The 17,761-nt window shown below is 36.1% G+C and overlaps 13 protein-coding genes across 13 annotated transcripts; 8 read left to right on the top strand and 5 right to left on the bottom strand.

Moving 5' to 3' along the window:
- Positions 1–125: 125 nt before the first annotated feature.
- On the top strand, positions 126–1,037 carry EIN_391500 (ABC transporter, putative; the record flags this gene model as incomplete). Its single annotated transcript, XM_004256218.1, has 1 exon — positions 126–1,037. One exon carries the CDS (start codon positions 126–128, stop codon positions 1,035–1,037), a length of 912 nt encoding a protein of 303 aa, XP_004256266.1.
- A 188-nt stretch (positions 1,038–1,225) lies between these two features.
- Positions 1,226–2,257, top strand: EIN_391490 (hypothetical protein; the record flags this gene model as incomplete). Its single annotated transcript, XM_004256217.1, has 1 exon — positions 1,226–2,257. The coding sequence occupies one exon, from the start codon at positions 1,226–1,228 to the stop codon at positions 2,255–2,257; it is 1,032 nt and encodes a 343-aa protein (XP_004256265.1).
- A 72-nt stretch (positions 2,258–2,329) lies between these two features.
- On the bottom strand, positions 2,330–3,356 carry EIN_391480 (hypothetical protein; the record flags this gene model as incomplete). Its single annotated transcript, XM_004256216.1, has 2 exons — positions 2,330–3,178; positions 3,258–3,356. 2 exons carry the CDS (start codon positions 3,354–3,356, stop codon positions 2,330–2,332), a joined length of 948 nt encoding a protein of 315 aa, XP_004256264.1.
- Positions 3,357–3,688: 332 nt separating this feature from the next.
- EIN_391470 (small nuclear ribonucleoprotein f, putative) lies at positions 3,689–3,991 on the top strand (the record flags this gene model as incomplete). Its single annotated transcript, XM_004256215.1, has 2 exons — positions 3,689–3,893; positions 3,966–3,991. 2 exons carry the CDS (start codon positions 3,689–3,691, stop codon positions 3,989–3,991), a joined length of 231 nt encoding a protein of 76 aa, XP_004256263.1.
- Positions 3,992–4,044: 53 nt separating this feature from the next.
- Positions 4,045–4,712, bottom strand: EIN_391460 (heat stress transcription factor C-1, putative; the record flags this gene model as incomplete). The annotated part of the gene is made up of 2 exons (XM_004256214.1): positions 4,045–4,539; positions 4,614–4,712. The coding sequence occupies 2 exons, from the start codon at positions 4,710–4,712 to the stop codon at positions 4,045–4,047; spliced, it is 594 nt and encodes a 197-aa protein (XP_004256262.1).
- Positions 4,713–5,510: 798 nt separating this feature from the next.
- EIN_391450 (glycerophosphodiester phosphodiesterase, putative) lies at positions 5,511–6,743 on the bottom strand (the record flags this gene model as incomplete). Its single annotated transcript, XM_004256213.1, has 1 exon — positions 5,511–6,743. One exon carries the CDS (start codon positions 6,741–6,743, stop codon positions 5,511–5,513), a length of 1,233 nt encoding a protein of 410 aa, XP_004256261.1.
- Positions 6,744–7,181: 438 nt separating this feature from the next.
- Positions 7,182–9,275, top strand: EIN_391440 (hypothetical protein; the record flags this gene model as incomplete). The annotated part of the gene is made up of 4 exons (XM_004256212.1): positions 7,182–7,574; positions 7,658–7,971; positions 8,101–8,971; positions 9,021–9,275. The coding sequence occupies 4 exons, from the start codon at positions 7,182–7,184 to the stop codon at positions 9,273–9,275; spliced, it is 1,833 nt and encodes a 610-aa protein (XP_004256260.1).
- Positions 9,276–9,398: 123 nt separating this feature from the next.
- Positions 9,399–9,701, top strand: EIN_391430 (3-oxoacyl-acyl-carrier protein reductase, putative; the record flags this gene model as incomplete). Its single annotated transcript, XM_004256211.1, has 1 exon — positions 9,399–9,701. The coding sequence occupies one exon, from the start codon at positions 9,399–9,401 to the stop codon at positions 9,699–9,701; it is 303 nt and encodes a 100-aa protein (XP_004256259.1).
- Positions 9,702–9,746: 45 nt separating this feature from the next.
- On the top strand, positions 9,747–10,208 carry EIN_391420 (3-oxoacyl-acyl-carrier protein reductase, putative; the record flags this gene model as incomplete). The annotated part of the gene is made up of 1 exon (XM_004256210.1): positions 9,747–10,208. The coding sequence occupies one exon, from the start codon at positions 9,747–9,749 to the stop codon at positions 10,206–10,208; it is 462 nt and encodes a 153-aa protein (XP_004256258.1).
- Positions 10,209–11,230: 1,022 nt separating this feature from the next.
- EIN_391410 (hypothetical protein) lies at positions 11,231–13,318 on the bottom strand (the record flags this gene model as incomplete). Its single annotated transcript, XM_004256209.1, has 1 exon — positions 11,231–13,318. One exon carries the CDS (start codon positions 13,316–13,318, stop codon positions 11,231–11,233), a length of 2,088 nt encoding a protein of 695 aa, XP_004256257.1.
- Positions 13,319–13,533: 215 nt separating this feature from the next.
- On the top strand, positions 13,534–14,199 carry EIN_391400 (hypothetical protein; the record flags this gene model as incomplete). Its single annotated transcript, XM_004256208.1, has 1 exon — positions 13,534–14,199. The coding sequence occupies one exon, from the start codon at positions 13,534–13,536 to the stop codon at positions 14,197–14,199; it is 666 nt and encodes a 221-aa protein (XP_004256256.1).
- A 436-nt stretch (positions 14,200–14,635) lies between these two features.
- Positions 14,636–15,490, top strand: EIN_391390 (hypothetical protein; the record flags this gene model as incomplete). The annotated part of the gene is made up of 2 exons (XM_004256207.1): positions 14,636–14,907; positions 15,007–15,490. 2 exons carry the CDS (start codon positions 14,636–14,638, stop codon positions 15,488–15,490), a joined length of 756 nt encoding a protein of 251 aa, XP_004256255.1.
- Positions 15,491–15,584: 94 nt separating this feature from the next.
- EIN_391380 (hypothetical protein) lies at positions 15,585–17,708 on the bottom strand (the record flags this gene model as incomplete). Its single annotated transcript, XM_004256206.1, has 1 exon — positions 15,585–17,708. One exon carries the CDS (start codon positions 17,706–17,708, stop codon positions 15,585–15,587), a length of 2,124 nt encoding a protein of 707 aa, XP_004256254.1.
- Positions 17,709–17,761: the final 53 nt, after the last annotated feature.

Here is a 17,761-nt window from a genome sequence, read left to right as displayed (position 1 = left end):
ATTTATTAGTATACTTTATTATAAATATTTACTATTGCTCAAGACAAGGAAAAATGATTCTATAGTTAATAAAAAATCTAAACTATAATTAATTCAAACAAAAAGAACTTTGAGTGCATTACCTGATGATTCCATTGAATCAAAACGACCCCACGGGAGCAACTAAAATCATCGACACCGAGTTTTATCAGTCGGCCCTTGAAGACGCGAAAAAGACAAAAGAGAAAGACAAAGATGAAACAAAACAATTTGGGGATCCGGTGATCTCCGTCACTAATATAGAGAAGAAATATGATATTGAAGGACGTGAAGAAGGGGTTTACGCTGTCCGCGGAATCACTATGAATGAAACAAGTGAAATTCTTCCCATTCGAAAAGGGGAGTTTGTGATGCTTCGAGGACCGAGCGGTGGAGGAAAGACAACGTGCTTGAATATGATAGGGATGATCGACAAACCGACAGGTGGGACTTTAACGTTGTTTGGCAAAGAAATTAATGAGAAAACGGCGGAGAGTAAATTAGCGCGCCTCCGTCTTGAGAAAATCGGCTTTGTCTTCCAGACGTACAACCTTCTGGCTACTATGTCTGCGTATGAAAATGTCGAGTTACCGATGCGAATATTAGGCAAATTGAAGAAACAAGAAAGACACGACAGAACAATAAAACTCCTTGAAATGGTCGGATTACAAGATCGAATGAATCACTTGCCCTCCGAACTGTCTGGTGGTGAACAACAGCGAGTGACCATAGCAAGAGCACTTTGCAACGAGCCGGAATTACTTCTGATGGACGAACCAACGGGGGACTTAGATACAAAAAACACCATTGAAGTGATGGACCTTGTCTTAGACTTGAATTTGGAAATGAAGACTACTATCCTGATGGTCACACACAACGCTGATATCGAGTGTTACGCAGACAGAATTATTTATATCCAAGACGGTCGGATCATCAAGCAAGTCTTCAACAAAAAGCAGACCAGACTCGACTACAATGCGTTCATGAAGTTCATAGCAAAACGGGAGAACCAGAATTGAAAGTGCATCTTGTTGAGTTTATAATAGTGTAACAAGTATTTAATTATAGTTTAATTGTAGTTTAATGGTACTTTCCCAAAAGTGCGATTTCCCTCATCCAAACAATGAATTTTCTGCATATTTGGGAATAGATTAACCCTACTGTTACACTTGTGTGGAATCCAAAACTAGAATTACAGAAGAGAAGGATGGAATGGATAAATGTCGATATTGTCAATCCCGGTACTGTGAGTGCATTCACGGAGTACTATAGAGAATTTGTGTGTGGTACATACACGCCTGTACCATCAGAGGAAATTACGATACCAGAAAACATTTACATGATGATGAACGAAAAATTGTGTTGTAAAAACTTGGGGTGGGCAATTTATACGGAACAAGAATTGTATAAGAACCTTGTCAAATTAACGCACAACAAATTTCGAATCACTGTTTTCTTTCAATATGAGCGAATGATGTATCGGGCGTTCGACTTGTTTGCCAAAGGGGTGAATCTGGTGCAATCGTTGACAACCAATAAGTACACCCACGACGGGTTAAAACACTATTTCGACGCTCTGGTGGCAACGTCCATCTTCGGGAGAATCGTTAAAAGCAGAGCGATAAAAGCGTACCGATATATTGAGCAAGAATGTTCGGTCGGGCATATTATTTGGTACCTTTCTGTGTTTCTCGGCAATTGCTCCCGAATCAACTCGATCGTAGATGATCGGTGTCGGGCTTGTTTAGAAATGTACCGGGAGATTGGCTTCAATTTAGTCGTAGAAAAGTTGGTTGAACAGTCTGAGTATATTGCAGTCATAAGCCAAAACGTTGGGTTTGTTACAGAGAATTTTCAAGTTATCAGGAAAACAATTGAAAAGGGAAACGCCGTCGAGTTTTCTTCATTCGAACAAATGTTGCGAACAATGGAGTCTACCTCAAAAAGTACAAAAGGTATCAAAGACGACAAATTTCATACCAATAAAAGTGATTTGCGTCCTAAAGATTTCACTAGGAGTAAACCGAATCAAAAACCACAAGCACAGAAGATTGAGAAGCCAAAGAAAGCACATATAGCATTGAAAAAGAACACCAAAGAAAAAAAAGAAGTAACAAAACCAAAACCTGCGGGTGCAAACAAAGTTGTCTGTAACATTATCACGAAGACTTCAAAGCTCCAAAGCAAGTCGAAGAAAGGGAGTGATAGTAAAGTCGACAAATTACTGATGACGTTGTGAGATGAAGATAGGTGTATTGATTGGTTTGGAGTGCGTTGGTTTGAAGTAAAGTGTAAGAAAGCGATACATTAATCAATTGAGAAAAGTACTGTCAAAGTTGTCTTTAAGTTGTTTTAAGTTCAAGTCGGTGTCTGGGCATATGAAGACGATTTTCTGGAGGGAAGTATACCCATCGTACAAAATCGCTTGTCTGACTGCGGAAAACACCGAAGTGATTCTTTTTGGTAATTCCGATGTATCTAGCTCGTGCATACAAAAGAATAATTCCTGCGTTTTGCACCGATGGAGATAGAAAATGAGATTAGAATAAAACCTCTGGTGTTCTTCTGGATTTTCGAGTACAAATGGTTGGTCGAATTTGCAGTGAACAATAAGATTATAGAACAAGTTCGAGTGCTTTGTGACATAAAAATCCCCACATGAAAGCGATTTGTTTTCATCACCCAAAACGGTTTTCTCTTGATCCTCATAGGACCCGAAGAGCACATCATATTTTGCTAAATTCTTGATATGGACTTGTGTGGAATTGTTATACCTTGCTAGTGAGAGGACAAGCGCACTGATTTTATCATTGAAAAGTCCTTGAATTGTGGCATGTCTGTTGACAGTATTTGATGGAATATCTCTATCTCGAAACAAGGCAAGTTCCGAGTGAAATTCAATACAAATTTTGTTCTGTTGGAACTTGAGTTCCAAGTTAAAGAAGCACTTTTCACTCTCGGGTGGTGGGAGTGTGACTGGGACGACATCTCTTGATGAAAAAGGTTGTACCTGTGTGAGATATCTCCAAAAGAGTATATTAAATTCCTTTGTTGTTTGGCACAAATACTTCAACGAGTCATAGATTTGGAAGAGTGTAAACCGATGTTGTGGGGATTGTGTTGCGTATTGAACGAATAATGGATAGTACTCTTCATATTCCTACTTGTGTTATTTAATTGAATAATTATAAAGTAATAATATCAATTTTTTAATAAATTGAATTAATTATAAAACAAACTTTTTTGGAGCAAGTCTTTGTGTCGTTTTCTTCACTTTTTGACCACTCTTCTTCAACCTCTTTCCACGTCTTAATCTCAACGTTCTGCTCTTCACTCATTATTCACTCACTTTTCATTTTCAAAGATTTTCCAAAATTTTCTAAACTTTCAAAGTTTCTTTATAAATTTTTTCAACTGAAATTATTGCCATCTATATAGTTTAAGTAAAGTTAATTTATAGTTTATTTATTCGTAATAACATCTATTATTAGACTTTTTTTTTTGTAGAAAAAAGATACATTTTTTTTTTAAATTAAAAATAGTAAACCATTAACATTATATAAACTAATTATACACAAACCATTAAAAGTATAGTATATATAATACTAATATAACTAAAAAAGTGAAGTAACTAGAAACATTCTTAAGATTAAACTCCAAAAGCCATACGATGTCATCAGAAGTTCAGTCTGTTCAATTTTTCACGCAAGCGCTTCAACATGAGTGCACAGTGAAATTGAATGATGGGAGTAAATTTATTGGGAAACTCTCATTGATCGATGGGTCGATGAATATAGTTCTTGAAAATGCGGAAGAAACAGTTAAAGGTGTTAAGGTGAATTCCTATCCGCAGTGTTTCATTCGGGGGAATAACAGTTTGTTCCAATTCTTATCAAATGATTAAAAAGTGGTAATGAATGTATTTGAATAATAAAAGTGTTAACAAGAAGTATGCTATATTTCAGTCAATTGAATGGTTTTGAACTGTTTTTGGTCATATGAATAAGTATAACAAATACACAGAGGTTACTTCCAGGACGGAGCAGCCGGCGGCGGGTTATTTCTCTTTTGTTGTCCATACCTCGACTCGTCCATATTAATGAAATACAGACATTCCGTCATACTCTGCATGCGCTCCTCCATTTCGTCGATACGACCTTTCAATGAAAAAAGCATTGTGTTGAGCTGTTGGAGTTGATTAGTAGTCGAAACGCTTTCCTTCTGCAACTCTTCAAGCCGTTGCAGTAAGCTTCGATACATCTCAGCGTTCTCGGCTTCCGCGCGCTTTGGTTGTTGTCTATGGATTTTCGAGAGTAACTCTGGATGTCCTTCTTTGAAGCATGGGTGGTGAAAACACTGTCCGAGGGGGTGGTCGACTTTATGAAACCCATAAATGTTCAATTGCCTCACAAAACTACTGAAATTGGAGTGCTTAAAAAACCTCGGAAGGACGTTTGCGGCGAGTTGTACGGGTTCGAGAACGACAAAGCCTGGTCTGTTCTGTTCGTGTGACCAGCATATCTTTCTGTTATTTTGGTTATTTTTTTGGACTATTTCTTATCGATAAGACATAAAATGTGATGTCATAAACAAACAAGGTCTTTACTCTTCTCGTCATTCACAAGTTCATATAATTTGACAATAAAAGGGGTTGGTGTGTTGTCTGGATTTTCGTTTGGGGTGATCACTTCCATCAAGCAGTGAATGGCTAAGATTGTCCAAATCACTCATCTTCTTTTCGACAGTGTTCTTGGGGTTCGAGAGAATTCTTCGGAGTGTGGAAGTGCTCTTCTTCTTTTTTTTTCCAAAAAATTTTGAGGAAGAAGGTAGTAGAAGAAAAATGGTTCTATTAACTATAGTCTCTCATTCTTTTGATTCATTGATATTTTCCTCAATTCGTAGAAGTATGGAAATGTCAGCGTTTTGTTTTAACAGCTTCGATTCTTTCGGTACAACGGTCGAAGTGCGTCGAACCGCCCTGATTCAAAATCCACTTTCTTTGGAACAATAACTTGGACGTTTTGTTAACTCAAAAGAAACGCGTCGAAATAATTTAATTAGTATGGCGGCTCAACACAGCGCTTGAATTTATGGGATTGCATGCTCTCCTCAACACTCATGTTTTGCGTCTGGTAGAATTCAGATTCACGCGATAGTATTTGATTCTCTTTTAACGCAAGTTGAATTATTTCATCGAGAACTTTGACGTGTCCATCGAGATTTTTGATTTGTGTGTTGGTCATTTGGTTGTCTGTCATTACTGATGTGAGTGATTTTAATTGATCAATAAGAACTCTTTTTAGTTATGAGGAAATGATGTTTTGCGACATAATAATGATACATAACAAAACAAATTTGATCATTTAATTTTGAGAAAATAAGGGTTTACAGCCAAAACACTTATTTCGTGAACAAAATATGAAAATGCCAAAAAATAGATTGAAAAATCGGCAACTACCAAATCGTGGTAAACAAAACACATAAATGAAATTTTATTCTGATTTTGTTTTTTGTTTTGGCGCATAGGCTCTTCGATGATTGTTGTTTGCTTGAGTCAGTGATTGTCTTTTCTTCGAAGTGAATGCCCCACCCACAAAACAAACAACCGTGATCACCACTTTAAAAATGATCAACAACAACCCGACAGGAATACTTATCATAATCCCCAAAATTGCGACAATTGGTAAGTTACCACCAATCCACTCCAAACATTTCATGTACCACGTCGAAAACTCCCATGAAGTTCTTTTAGAAGGAACGTTGAAGTGTTCATACTTCTTTTCGTAGCTCTCAGTGATGTTTCTAACTTTAAGTGCGTTGAACACTTTGAATGCGATGTCTGGCCGATCTGTGATGATTCCTTTTGCATTCAATGCGATTGCTCTTGCCATTTCAAGTTCGTTGTTCACAGTAAAATACATAAATGGCGAGTCCAACTCGTTTTGAAGGACTTTGTACAATTCATCAGCCAAAAAGTCAAACCCTCTCATCGATTTGTATGGCGCAAAGTAGTACTCAACAGGGTTTGGTTGAATAAAGTAATAGAGCCTTGACAGTTTTAACACACCAAAAAGACCCATCATTATGCCTTCAATTTCGTCGTTTTCCGTGCAATAGAAATCACCAACTTTGCTTCTAAAGTACTTTTGCATTGGGTGGTTAGAGCAGTCGATACATACCTGTTTGTTGATATCTTTGTACTTCGACAATATTTCAACCAGCCGATCCACAGATTCCGTTTTCTTGTCCTTCAATTCAATTGACATTTTCACTGGCTTCTGATAGAACTCGTCGAGCATTTCTTCTAAAGTGGTGAATGTAATATTTTTGCCTCTCATTGGGAACGTCACGCCGTCTTCTGTAAAGTAATACCCAACATCAATTTTCTTCAATTCTGCAAGTGTTAAATCTTGTACCTGTGCATTCACATTAGTCGTTCGATTTGTCCAGAAGTCATGAAGCAAAACAAAGTGGCCATCCTTTGACATTTGAATATCACACTCTAACAAATCAACATGGTATCGATTATAACTGATCCGCATTGCTTCCAATGTGTTCTCAGGATATATTCCTCTGCCCCCTCTGTGTGCAACCAAAACTGGGTATTCATCATACACCACTCTATGTTTGGAATAAGCATTCCTTGGTGGGATGATAGCGTTCAGAGCAAACAAAGAGATGTAAAGTATGGCTGTAATGATCAGGACTGTTTTGCAAAACCCCATCATTTTATTTTTTTCAGTTCATTACAAGACTTTTTCAGTTTCTTTTGGTTAGTTTTCGTATATTGTTTTCAAAATTTTTTTAAATTAATTTATTATTCTTTTGCTTTTAGACTATTTATAAAGGAAATAGAATATAAAATTATCCTTTTCAAACTTTATTACTTACTCAAACCAAAAAGAAGTAATAAGTCATTTTTATGTTATTCGTTATACAGAGGTGTTCTTATGTTGTATGTTCTTCAACGATACACCAGTAACACGAACACAACCAAATAAATAATTTATACCGAAACAAGTAAGGAAATTACTTTCGTGATGATACAAAAAACAAATCGTATATTATGGTAAAAATATATTATAATTTATAATATAATAATTATTTAATATAAATTCTAATAAAATACCAAACTTGAAAAGAACTAAAAAAATCAACTTTGAATGAAACGGCAACAAACAGTTCAACTCGCGAACAACTTGTCGATAGAAACAACAGAAGACAACTACCAACCCGAAGTAGTAGACCATTCACTAATGGTCAGTGATGATATTAGTTCTCAATATGAAGTGATCAAACCATCCGAAATGACCGCAAATAGTCATGCAGTATCTGTCTTTGGGTGTACTGTATCGTTCAACAATCCGCTTAAATACATTCAAAAGACATTTGGTAAACCAGTGATGGAGAGGACTGGCACAGTGGAGTTAAATGTACAACAACCCACCCCTGACATACCTCAAACGTTTGAAGAGCGTGAAGACATTTCAACGTACTACAATTGTTACATCAGTTTAGACATTTGTATGGTCTTTGGTGTCATGCAATTGTACCGAGTTTGTAATTAGTTCAGTTAAAAGTATTATAATTGTAAAAACTATAAAAGTACTATACTTATAATATGGTGACTGAAATATAGAAAAGAGGACTTTACTACCTCAACTACATCCCTACGGAAACGGTCAACCACCCAACCGGATTATTCAATTTGATCAATGCAAGATCGTTTGTTGGTGATTTGGAGGCGTACAGATATACAGTCTGTGTGAGCACTTTAGACGACTTTAGACTCTTTGAGGACGAGAATGAAACTGCCACGTACTCGTTGAAATTTGGGAAGAACGCGACAAACGAGATATTCCCAACTTTCAAATTTATCGGAGACCGGGCAAAAACAGAAGTGGAACATCTGATTAACGATTTGAAGAGTGTCGAAACACTTAAAGTAGTGCAGTTTGTTGCTTTCAAAAGGCTTTCTATTATTAACTCTATAATACTATAATTAATTAAAATATAATAATTATAGTAAAACTATAATTGTTACTAATTTAATAGTAAATAAATTATTAAGTAACGTTATAGAGATGCTAAAAATGGGACGAAATTCCATTTGTACCACGTGAATATGGAGAGAGTCAAGTCGGTGATGCTTGGTACTGAGACGCCGTGGGATAAGATGAATCGGCCTGATTTGGTACGCCAACGGACATCGTTGGTCATAACGAATCACATAGAAGGGATGAATGCGTTGTCGATGAAAGTGATCAATTCATTAATGGACAAAGACGGAAGAATATCTGACGAGAACATGGATGTTATTCGAAGGACATTATACTATAGAAGTTGCGAACAAGATGCACGAGAACTAGCGTGGTCTTTATGTTTAGGGTTTTTGGATTATAAGAAGACGCGTGTGGAGCGGAAGGAGGAGGAAGAGAAGAATCTGAAGATGTATGAGAAGATGAAAAGTGTGTGGGAGAATGTGATACCCGAGCAGAAGGAGAATTGGAAAATGTACAAACAAATAGAAGTGCAAATAGATAAAGATGTGAGAAGGACAGACCGCACGGATTCGAAATTCAAAACGTTGGGGTGTCAAAATCTAGTGATTCTCAAAAATGTCTTGATGACGTATTCATTCTATAATATGCGACTCAATTATGGACAAGGGATGAATGATATAGCAGCCGGCTTAATGGATGTAGCGACGAATGAAAACACCCTTTTTTGGCTCTTGAAATTGGTGATGGACTTCTTACAGCCATTTTACTTCTGTGGGAATGATGTCATCATGAAAGCACTGAAGAAGAATGATTCGATATTAAGGTTTGCATCGCCACAATTGAGTGATTACTTACAACAAAAGGATATCTCTTATTTCTTTTGCTATAAGTGGAATGCGCTGCTATTTAAACGGTTCTTTAAGACTGAGGATTTGATTCGAATATGGGATGTTTGTCGTTTTAAGTTCTGTTCAAGTTCTGTGGAGCACTGACACATAGGCCGTGTTTGCATTTCCAACAAAAAAAATGTTCTATTTCATCACTGTTGCTATATTGAAGGAATACACCGATCTGATAATTGCAAAACAGTTGTCATTTGATGAACTCATGATATTCATTCAGACACTCACAGAAAGAATCCCAATCGGTGTCATTTACGACGCCGATGTGCTTTATCAAGAATTCAAAATGACGGCAGACAAAGAACTTGTAAGATTCGTGTATGAAACGTTTAACTACAAACCAGTGTTTTAATTCTATTGTGTGTTGTTTTGTGTTATCAACGCTATTCATGTTCTATAAATATGATTTCATCGTAAATGCCACGTAATATGTCCTATTTATTAATACGACTGAAATCAAAACAATTAAAATCAAATGTTTTCGTCAAATAGAGTCTGGCTTGTCACAGGTACATCACTTGGGTTCGGTAAAGCGTATATTGAAGTTTTGTTGTCAAAAGGGTATAATGTTGCTGCTACTACAAGAACAAAAGCCATCATTGAAGCTGAATTTGGTAAAGAGTCAGAACACTTTTTGCCGTTGAATTTAAACGTGAAAAATAAAGAAGATGTAGTACGTGTTGTATCTGAAGTGAAACTCAAATTTGGTCGTATTGACTGTCTCATAAATAATGCGGGATATGCACTTGTTGGATTTGTTGAAGAAGTTGATGAGTAATCACTACGCGAAGAAATGGAAGTCAACTTCTTTGGTGTATATTGGATGTATCGTAGTGTATTTAAAGTGATGAGAGAACAAAAGGGTGGTATTATTTTTAATATCTCTTCTATAGCCGGGTATGTCCCAAGTGCACTTGGTTCGCCATACTCTGCATCAAAGCATGCAATCACTGCGCTTTCTGGGTGTCTCAACTCAGAAGGAGTCAACTTCGGAATAAAATGTGTTAATGTAATGCCTGGAGGTTTTAAAACCGACTTTTTTAAGAACACATCATTTAAAACAACTCCAGCTATAATTGAAGAGTATGACACTTTGAGAGAAGACGCATATAAAGGACTTTCTCCAGAAAGTATGGGAAAGTTCTTAATTGGTGACCCAAAGAAAGCAGCTGAAGTGCTTATCAAAGTAAGTAACATGGAACAACCACCTTTATATTTATTCCTTGGAGAAGACGCTTTTGAAAACGCGTTGAAACAAATCGAAAAAGTGAAGAGTGATATGTAAAGCACAAAAGAAATGATGTACAACACAAAACTGAATTGAGGGAGTTTATTTTTTGTGAAATTGTTTCAAAAAAATTGTATTATATTTAGTATTAATAAGTTGTGCTCTAAAAACAGTAAATGTGAAGTTTGGTCTTGATTCAAACTACCACAAACGATAATGGTCTTCGTGAAATTTTCAACTCCATTTGCAAATGCTGTCTTTGTGTTTTGTGTTATTGTCTTTGTGTAATGGAATGTTTCCCACCACTGGATTACCTTTCAAATTAATTGTTCCAAATGATGTTTTAAACGTATTGAAAGAATTGGAATCCAACTATGATTATTATATGTTTACTCTTCACGACTTTTGGAATAAAGCCAAAAGAAAAGAGAGTCTCTTTACAGAGAATTTTCATTTGACACTAGAAAATATCAAAAACAATGAAAGGGATATGCAGTTATTTATTACAAAAGCAATTGAGACTGGATATGCAAATATAGAAGAATTTAAGCAATGGGCTAATACAATGAAACTTGTATATAATCTCAACAAAAGAGAATCTGGTTATGGATTTTATTTTTCCCATCTTTTAAGACACATAAGAAATGTAGCAACATCTTCAGCATTGACTGATTTCAGTAAAAACAACATGAAAGCACTTCTATTTCTCGACTTGACTTATTACGAAACAAAGTTGAATGTACTCAAGCAGTTTATATCAATGTTTGAACTTTCAAATGATAAAGAGTGTTTTCGTGCAATTCAAACTTTATCCAATTTTATCAATGTCCTTTCGTTCATGAGAGATAACCACGGCTACAACAAACAAGATGAAGTTCTAAGAAGGATTCGGTTCAACAGAAAATTCCTCCATGCTCCACCCTCTCGCCTTCCTGACCATGTCGAAAAAACAGTTCCAGAAGAACCAGGTTATCTTGCAAGTGCTTTCGACTATGTTAAGTCTTGGATTTGGGGTTATTTGGTTCCACACACAAAACAACAACCATATAAATAATAACACAAAGAATCAAAAAATCAAATTAAAGTGAATTGCAGTAGAATTCCTTATCTCCAACAATCACATCTTTTTCAAATTGGTCGGTATGCTTTGTTTCTTCGTCTTCAAACGCTTTGATGATTGTGTTTTTCACACTTCCATCGAGCTGCGTGATGTAAATCATTAACTCGACATAGTGAATCCCTTCTGTGCATTTGGACACTTTACCACACACCCACTCGAACACATCCCCCAAATTCGCAACATTGTAGTGAATGAGTCGTTTGATTTCAATGACAGTCTCAAACGGGCATTCGGCATTCATCTCATCAATTAAGTCGAAAAATACGAACTTCTCCTTGAAAAATTTCTCTTTGATTTCACTCGCATTCTTCTCAACAAACTTATCAAAGTCCCCAATTTTACTGGTGTAGTTGTTCAATACGTATTTCATTAAGACCTCAGGGGTAACATCCTCGTTAACAACACTCTTCACCTTCTCTTCCACTTCACTCAGTTTAACTCCATTGTTGATTTCCTCAGAAATAATGTCGTACAAATTCTTTTCTTTCTCATCAACAGAGAAAGTCTTTCTTCCTTTCGTTTTAACTTTCTCAACTAAATATTTCTGGTCCAACATGTCGCTCTGAATGCGTCGTGCATCAAACAATGACAGATCGTTGAAAAAGAGTGTCCATAAATAGTCGCTCTTCTTCCCCTTTTTGATTCTTTCGTCAACCTTCCTCCAGAACACATCTGAAAATTCCAAATTCATGTGGATGTACTTCATACTAAAATATCGAGAAAACAAATTTATCGCGTTGATGGTGTAATCTTCGATATTACCAAATATCTCAAATTCGGTTTTGGTAATTGGCATGAACATTTCAGACATGTATAAGAGTACCTGACTAAAACTCGTCAAAAGCATCTTCCCCATCTTCAAAACACCACTCAAGTAAATTGAAAATAGCACATTGCACATATCGTTGTAATTGACTTTATCAACACTCATCGTTTGTAAACTTTGTAACAACAATGGAGAGTCGCTATAATATGCAAAGACACAATCAATCATACCGTCAATAAGCAAATATTTTTCAAACCCCACTTTCACGCTCTTTTCAGTTATTATCTCCATATTGTTTGTCAACACCTCTTTGGATTCAGTGTCGCCATTTGTCGGTTGTTCTTTCTTCTCATTATTGCTTTGTAATTGTTCGTTCTTTGGTGGTTCCTCTTCCATTTTCTTTGGTTCATTATTCAACGTACCTTCTTCCTTCAAAATCTCAGCAAACACAATATCCTTTCCAACCAACTCTGGTAGAACAATAACAGGGATCTCATCGGCTTCCATCTTTTCTTTCAAATTCTCAAACTTCCCATACTCAAACAACTTATTTGTACATTGCTCCTCATTGCACTGAAGATACCCTCTCATCAAAAAGTCCAAATATGATTCGTTGTTGCTTTCAATGATCTTTCCTTTATTTATCTCTCTTTTCTTCTCGCAGTATGTCTTCAAAACACTTCCAACACTCTTTCTAACTTCTTCATCTCTCAAATAGTTCACTGCTATCAACAGTGCTATCGCCAAATAGTCTTTACTCTCACTTCTCTCACCAACAACTCCTTTCACAAGTTCCTCGAAAATGGTTTTCACGCACGCTTTCGACACCATTGTGAGATTCGACAGTTCAGCCAGAAACCTCATTTTGTTTTTGAATTCTCTAAACTCGACTTTCCCTCCATTCCCAAATTCAGATATAAACTTTTTCAAAATGTTGTTCGAACAACTTTTCAATCCATCGTTTTTACTCATCGCGAAGAGTAAATAGGCGTAATTACCTTGTTTAGTCGGGAGCTTTTTGACACATTCAAAAAATTGTGCACTGAATAGCTCGACTCTTTTCTCGTCTGCGATAAGTTCGGTCGCCACCTTCCGAGAACAAAATTCCCTTATCGTCTCGATTATTGACTGAATGTCTGTCCTTATGATCCACGACTCTGTCTGTGTTGTGCTTGGGGACACCGTCAGTTTTTTATCACAAAGACGAACCAGCTGTTGTTCCAACGTCGGAGTGGGTGGTTCGTGATGGTGATGTGTTCGAGGTTTACGTGGCTCCATCATAACAATTTGGTTTTTAAGTTTCCAATTTTAGAGTTTCATTTTTCACTTTTTGGAATATAAAATAGTAAATGTTATGGTTATTTAATAATTTGTTATCAACTAAGATTTTATGGTTTAATGGTTATGTTATTATAGCTTGGTGTATAGTTTGTCATTTTTGGTGGTAGAACGACCGAGCGTTTAAGGAAGGAAAATAAGAGGTGAGCAGCCTGGAAATGACAACTACGTTGAGAAAAGAGACGGTCTTCGAGAGACCGTTCGATTTGGTAGTCCAAGTGTACCTCTCGAGATACCCAACCACCGAAGACTTCCCGAGGCTGCTCGACCACCAAATAAGCAGAATTAAGTGGGATGTCGACAAGGGCATATTCTTGTGTGACAAAAGATCAACGATGTCGGTGCCAGTACCGAAATTGCTGCAAAAAATATCAAAGGTTGACCACATCTATATATACCAAAACCTCGAAATCAACATACCAGAGAGAACGATGAAAGAAGACTCGTGGAACAGGGCCGACGCGAAAATGTACAGGATGAACGAAGACGCAAATTGGAAAGGTTGTGACGGAGAGAATGGAAACGAGTTCACAAAGTTTGTCGAAGAGTCAAACGTAACAGTTAACGACAAAGTGCCCAGCCATGTTGTCAAAATTGTGATGAAAAAAGTACAGAAAGTGTTCGAGGAAGGCTACCAAACGGCGCGTAACGTGGACACCGTCTTGTTTCAGAAGTATGAAAACAACATGTTACCAGTAATGGGGTCGATACAAGATTTCTGCCTAAGGCAAATTAACCACCAAAATCTCGACGTAACACTTGACTTTACCCAAAGCTTTGAGCATAACTTCGAGTTGTCGCACCACGAAGGAAAGTTTATTTGACACGGTGCTAACTGTTGTTTCCAGTAATTTGTGTTTTTATTTCCATTTGTCTTCGTAACAAGAAAAAGAGAAGTACTTAAATGTTAAACATTCAAAAGTCCAACACTGTTATTTCCTTCTCCAATTTCGTAAATAAAAGTTTACGAAATTGGGTTTTTTCAAAACGTTAAGTAATTTTGGAATTTCAAGTTTTTAAGTTTTTTATTAAAATTATAATTATACCTTATCTTAGTTTTTATTTAATAAAAACTATTATTAAACTAATATAAAAATAGTATTTAAATTATTAAAATCATGTTTTAATTTGACAATATCAAATAATATTATTATAATACAAATTATTATTAAATATAGTTTTTTTTGATATTTCCAAATTCCTTTTTCTTTTGTTTCTTTTTTGAATTCTTTTTTCGAAATGTAACTTCTAATTAATTAAATGAGTGTTGTGTGTTTTAAGTGCAAACAATCAATAGAAGAAGGGATAGTCATAAGTGCCTGTGGAAAGACGTACCACCCCTCACACTTTCTATGCAAAGGGTGTGGCGGATTAATGAAAGATGGGGAGTACCAAGAAATCCGTAAGAACCCATATTGCATCGGTTGTGCGACAGCGATGGGAGCCGTGAAAGTTCAAACATGTTGCAAGTGTAACAAAGAGATATACGGTCGTGTCATTGATGTTGATACCAAAAAGTATCATCCAGACTGGTTTGTACTTTTTATATAGATCTATTATACTATTAATAATATATATAATATTAATAACATTAATACTATTATATCATTAAACAAATGAATGACATTCAGCTTTGTATGTGATGGGTGTTTAGAACCGTTCAACTCGAGTCGATATTATCCGAAAAACGGAGAAATCTTTTGTGAGAAATGTTTTGTCGCCAAAGAGGGTTTGGTATGTTCGAGTTGTGGGAATGTAATTGTTGGGAAGTACAAGAGATGTGGGGACAAGAAGTTCCATGAGACTTGTTTTGTCTGTTCTGTGTGTGGTGATAAGTTAAATGACAAATATTATATAGTAGGCAATACCTTATATTGTCAAGATCACAGACATCGTATGATGGGGTACAAGTGTGGCTTTTGTAATGAATTAATCGACCGAGATGACTCGACTGCTTTAGTAGCACTTGGTAGAAAGTGGCACAAAGATCATTTTTTGTGCGCAGAGTGTAAAAATCCATTGAACGTACAAACGGCACGAGTGTATCTTGAGAAGGCCTATTGTCCCATATGTTACAATGGGATCGTAGTGACTCGTACCATCGAATTAAAGTGAGTTTACTAATAGTTTTCTTTATTATTTTAATACTATAAATTGTTATAATTTTTTTATTATTAACAATACAAACTTAAAATAAACAAGAAACGTGTTAATCAATACAAATAACATCGTCATCGGCATACGTCAAGTCGCAAATATTATGACTGTTTTGTAACATTTTAATTTTATTGACTACATTTCTCTTGATCAATTGATAGGCAAGGTCATTTGGATGTGAAGTTAAATACTTGTTAACTCTCCCAAGTCTATTTTGATATACCCCCAGCTCTTTAACCCTATTTGAACTTCTATAAATGGTTGGTCTGTCTTCAAAAGAGTCTGGATACTTAGGAGGAACATCATCTTGATATTGAAAGGGTTCTGGTTTATAAGCTTCAATTCTCTTCACTTCTTTCTCGTTGAATTGGAAAGAGTGGTCTTCGCTTTCTGTTTCATTTAAATCCAATATTTCAGAGAGGATCCCTTGAGCTGGTTGATTGAATTTATCGACTGTTGTTATTGATGAATCTGAATTATCTGTAGTGAATTGTGTGTTTGAATACAATGTTTGTTGATGTGTATTAAGTGGGGTGCACACGTTATTAAAACACATTTGATTTCTTGGTGTAACGGGGGGTTGAACATGTACTGTTTGTGGTGCAACAGGTGTAATGACCGTTGGTGTTATTGGAGCTTTTTGAACCAAATGTATATCATTCGTCAATGTGTTTTGTTGTGTTATTTCATTTTGAGGGAGTTGTCCCGCCGTGTTAGTTGTTATGATTGGTGTCATGCAGTTAACCATTTGTTGAGGAGGATTAGTATTAATCAACGTGGGGTGTTTAGGAGTTTCGAATGTGTTATTTGGTTGATTCAAAGTATTTGAAAGAACTGTCTTTTGAACCACCTGAGTATTTGCCTTTATAGATGGTGCATGTATTTTCGATGGTTTTAAGATACTATCAGTGATGTTTGGTATAGTCTTTGGGGGTGTCTTTTTCAGCAATTTTTGTGGTGTTTTGTTTTTCAGAGCGTTCGCAGACTTCGTTGGTTTTGTGCTTTCTTTCAAGACATTTGATTTTCTTTTCTCTTGTAAGTCGAGTTGTTCTGAAACAGACAAAACTTTTGGTTGATGCACTTCTTGAGTCTTACTTAATTGTTGTACCTTATTTAAAGGTAAATGATTAGTTCCTATTACTTTTATTTCTTTTCTCAACACTGGTTCTTCTGGTACATATTTGATTCTTTCTGGTGCGTTAATGTTTCTAAGTTCGTATTTGAGCAATGCATAAGAAATGGCGTCGATTGACAAGTTAATATGATCTTTACTAATTCCATCGGCATAGAGTCGATAAATAAAAGACAATCTAAATTGGTCCAGTGTGGTATATTTCCGTGCTTCTTGTGACAAATGATAAAATGAAGACTGTCTGATTTTCCACCAATCAGTCCAGTTCTCAATTTTCTTGACTTCAATGTTTAAATAAGCATCCATTTCCTCGTGTGGAATAGCAGCAAAATCATTTCGAAGTAGTTCGAGTACCGTTTTTTTCAATAACATCTCTTTAGCATACGGATGTAAGAAAATGGCTTTTGTGAGTGCGTTGACTTTTTGGAGATCCAATATTTTCTCTATCGCATGTTTCACAGTGCCTGCAATCTCCTCGTCTTTATTAGCATCAGACAATTTAGCTACTAGCCCAAAGTCGTTTTTAAGTTGTGCTGCCTTAAAAATGTACGAGCAAAAATCGCCAAATCCACTCTCTGTTCTGGACCAATCGATCTTTTGGCCTGCTCGGTTGTTCTCAGTCACTGAATTTTTCACCATCGAATAGATTGTGTTGATCGTCGAATATGGTGTAATTTGCTTTTTAACGGAAGGATATCGTTTTTGGGGTTTCTCCGTTACGTCGTCGATAACAAGTAAAAACGTTGACTTTGGTTCTATCCCAAACTTTGTCTGGATGTCTCTTAAAACGTCGTTGGTGTCTCTCCCATTGATAGCCTCATAGCACACAAACTTTGTATAAACGTCGAAAGAGTCATCGACATATGCAGCTGTAACTATCAGTGCCTTTTCAGTCTGTGTGACGATGAGACTATGTTTTAAATCATGCCTTTGGAGTTGTGACAAGTATTTTTCTTTACTTTTTTCGATGAGTTCTTTGTATTTCTCTGGGGTGTATTCTTTGGCATATTTTAAATACAATTCGTTTGTAGTGTTCTTTGCCATGTATTCTGCTGTTATTGAGTTGTCTAACACCAATTTTTTTTTATACTAAACTC

This window comes from Entamoeba invadens, assembly GCF_000330505.1.
Source record: "Entamoeba invadens IP1 unplaced genomic scaffold scaff_1105074726403, whole genome shotgun sequence".
Lineage (NCBI taxonomy): Eukaryota > Evosea > Mastigamoebida > Endamoebidae > Entamoeba > Entamoeba invadens.
The sequence above is the reverse complement of the archived record's forward strand: the minus strand, read 5'-3'. Positions and strand labels throughout refer to the sequence as shown.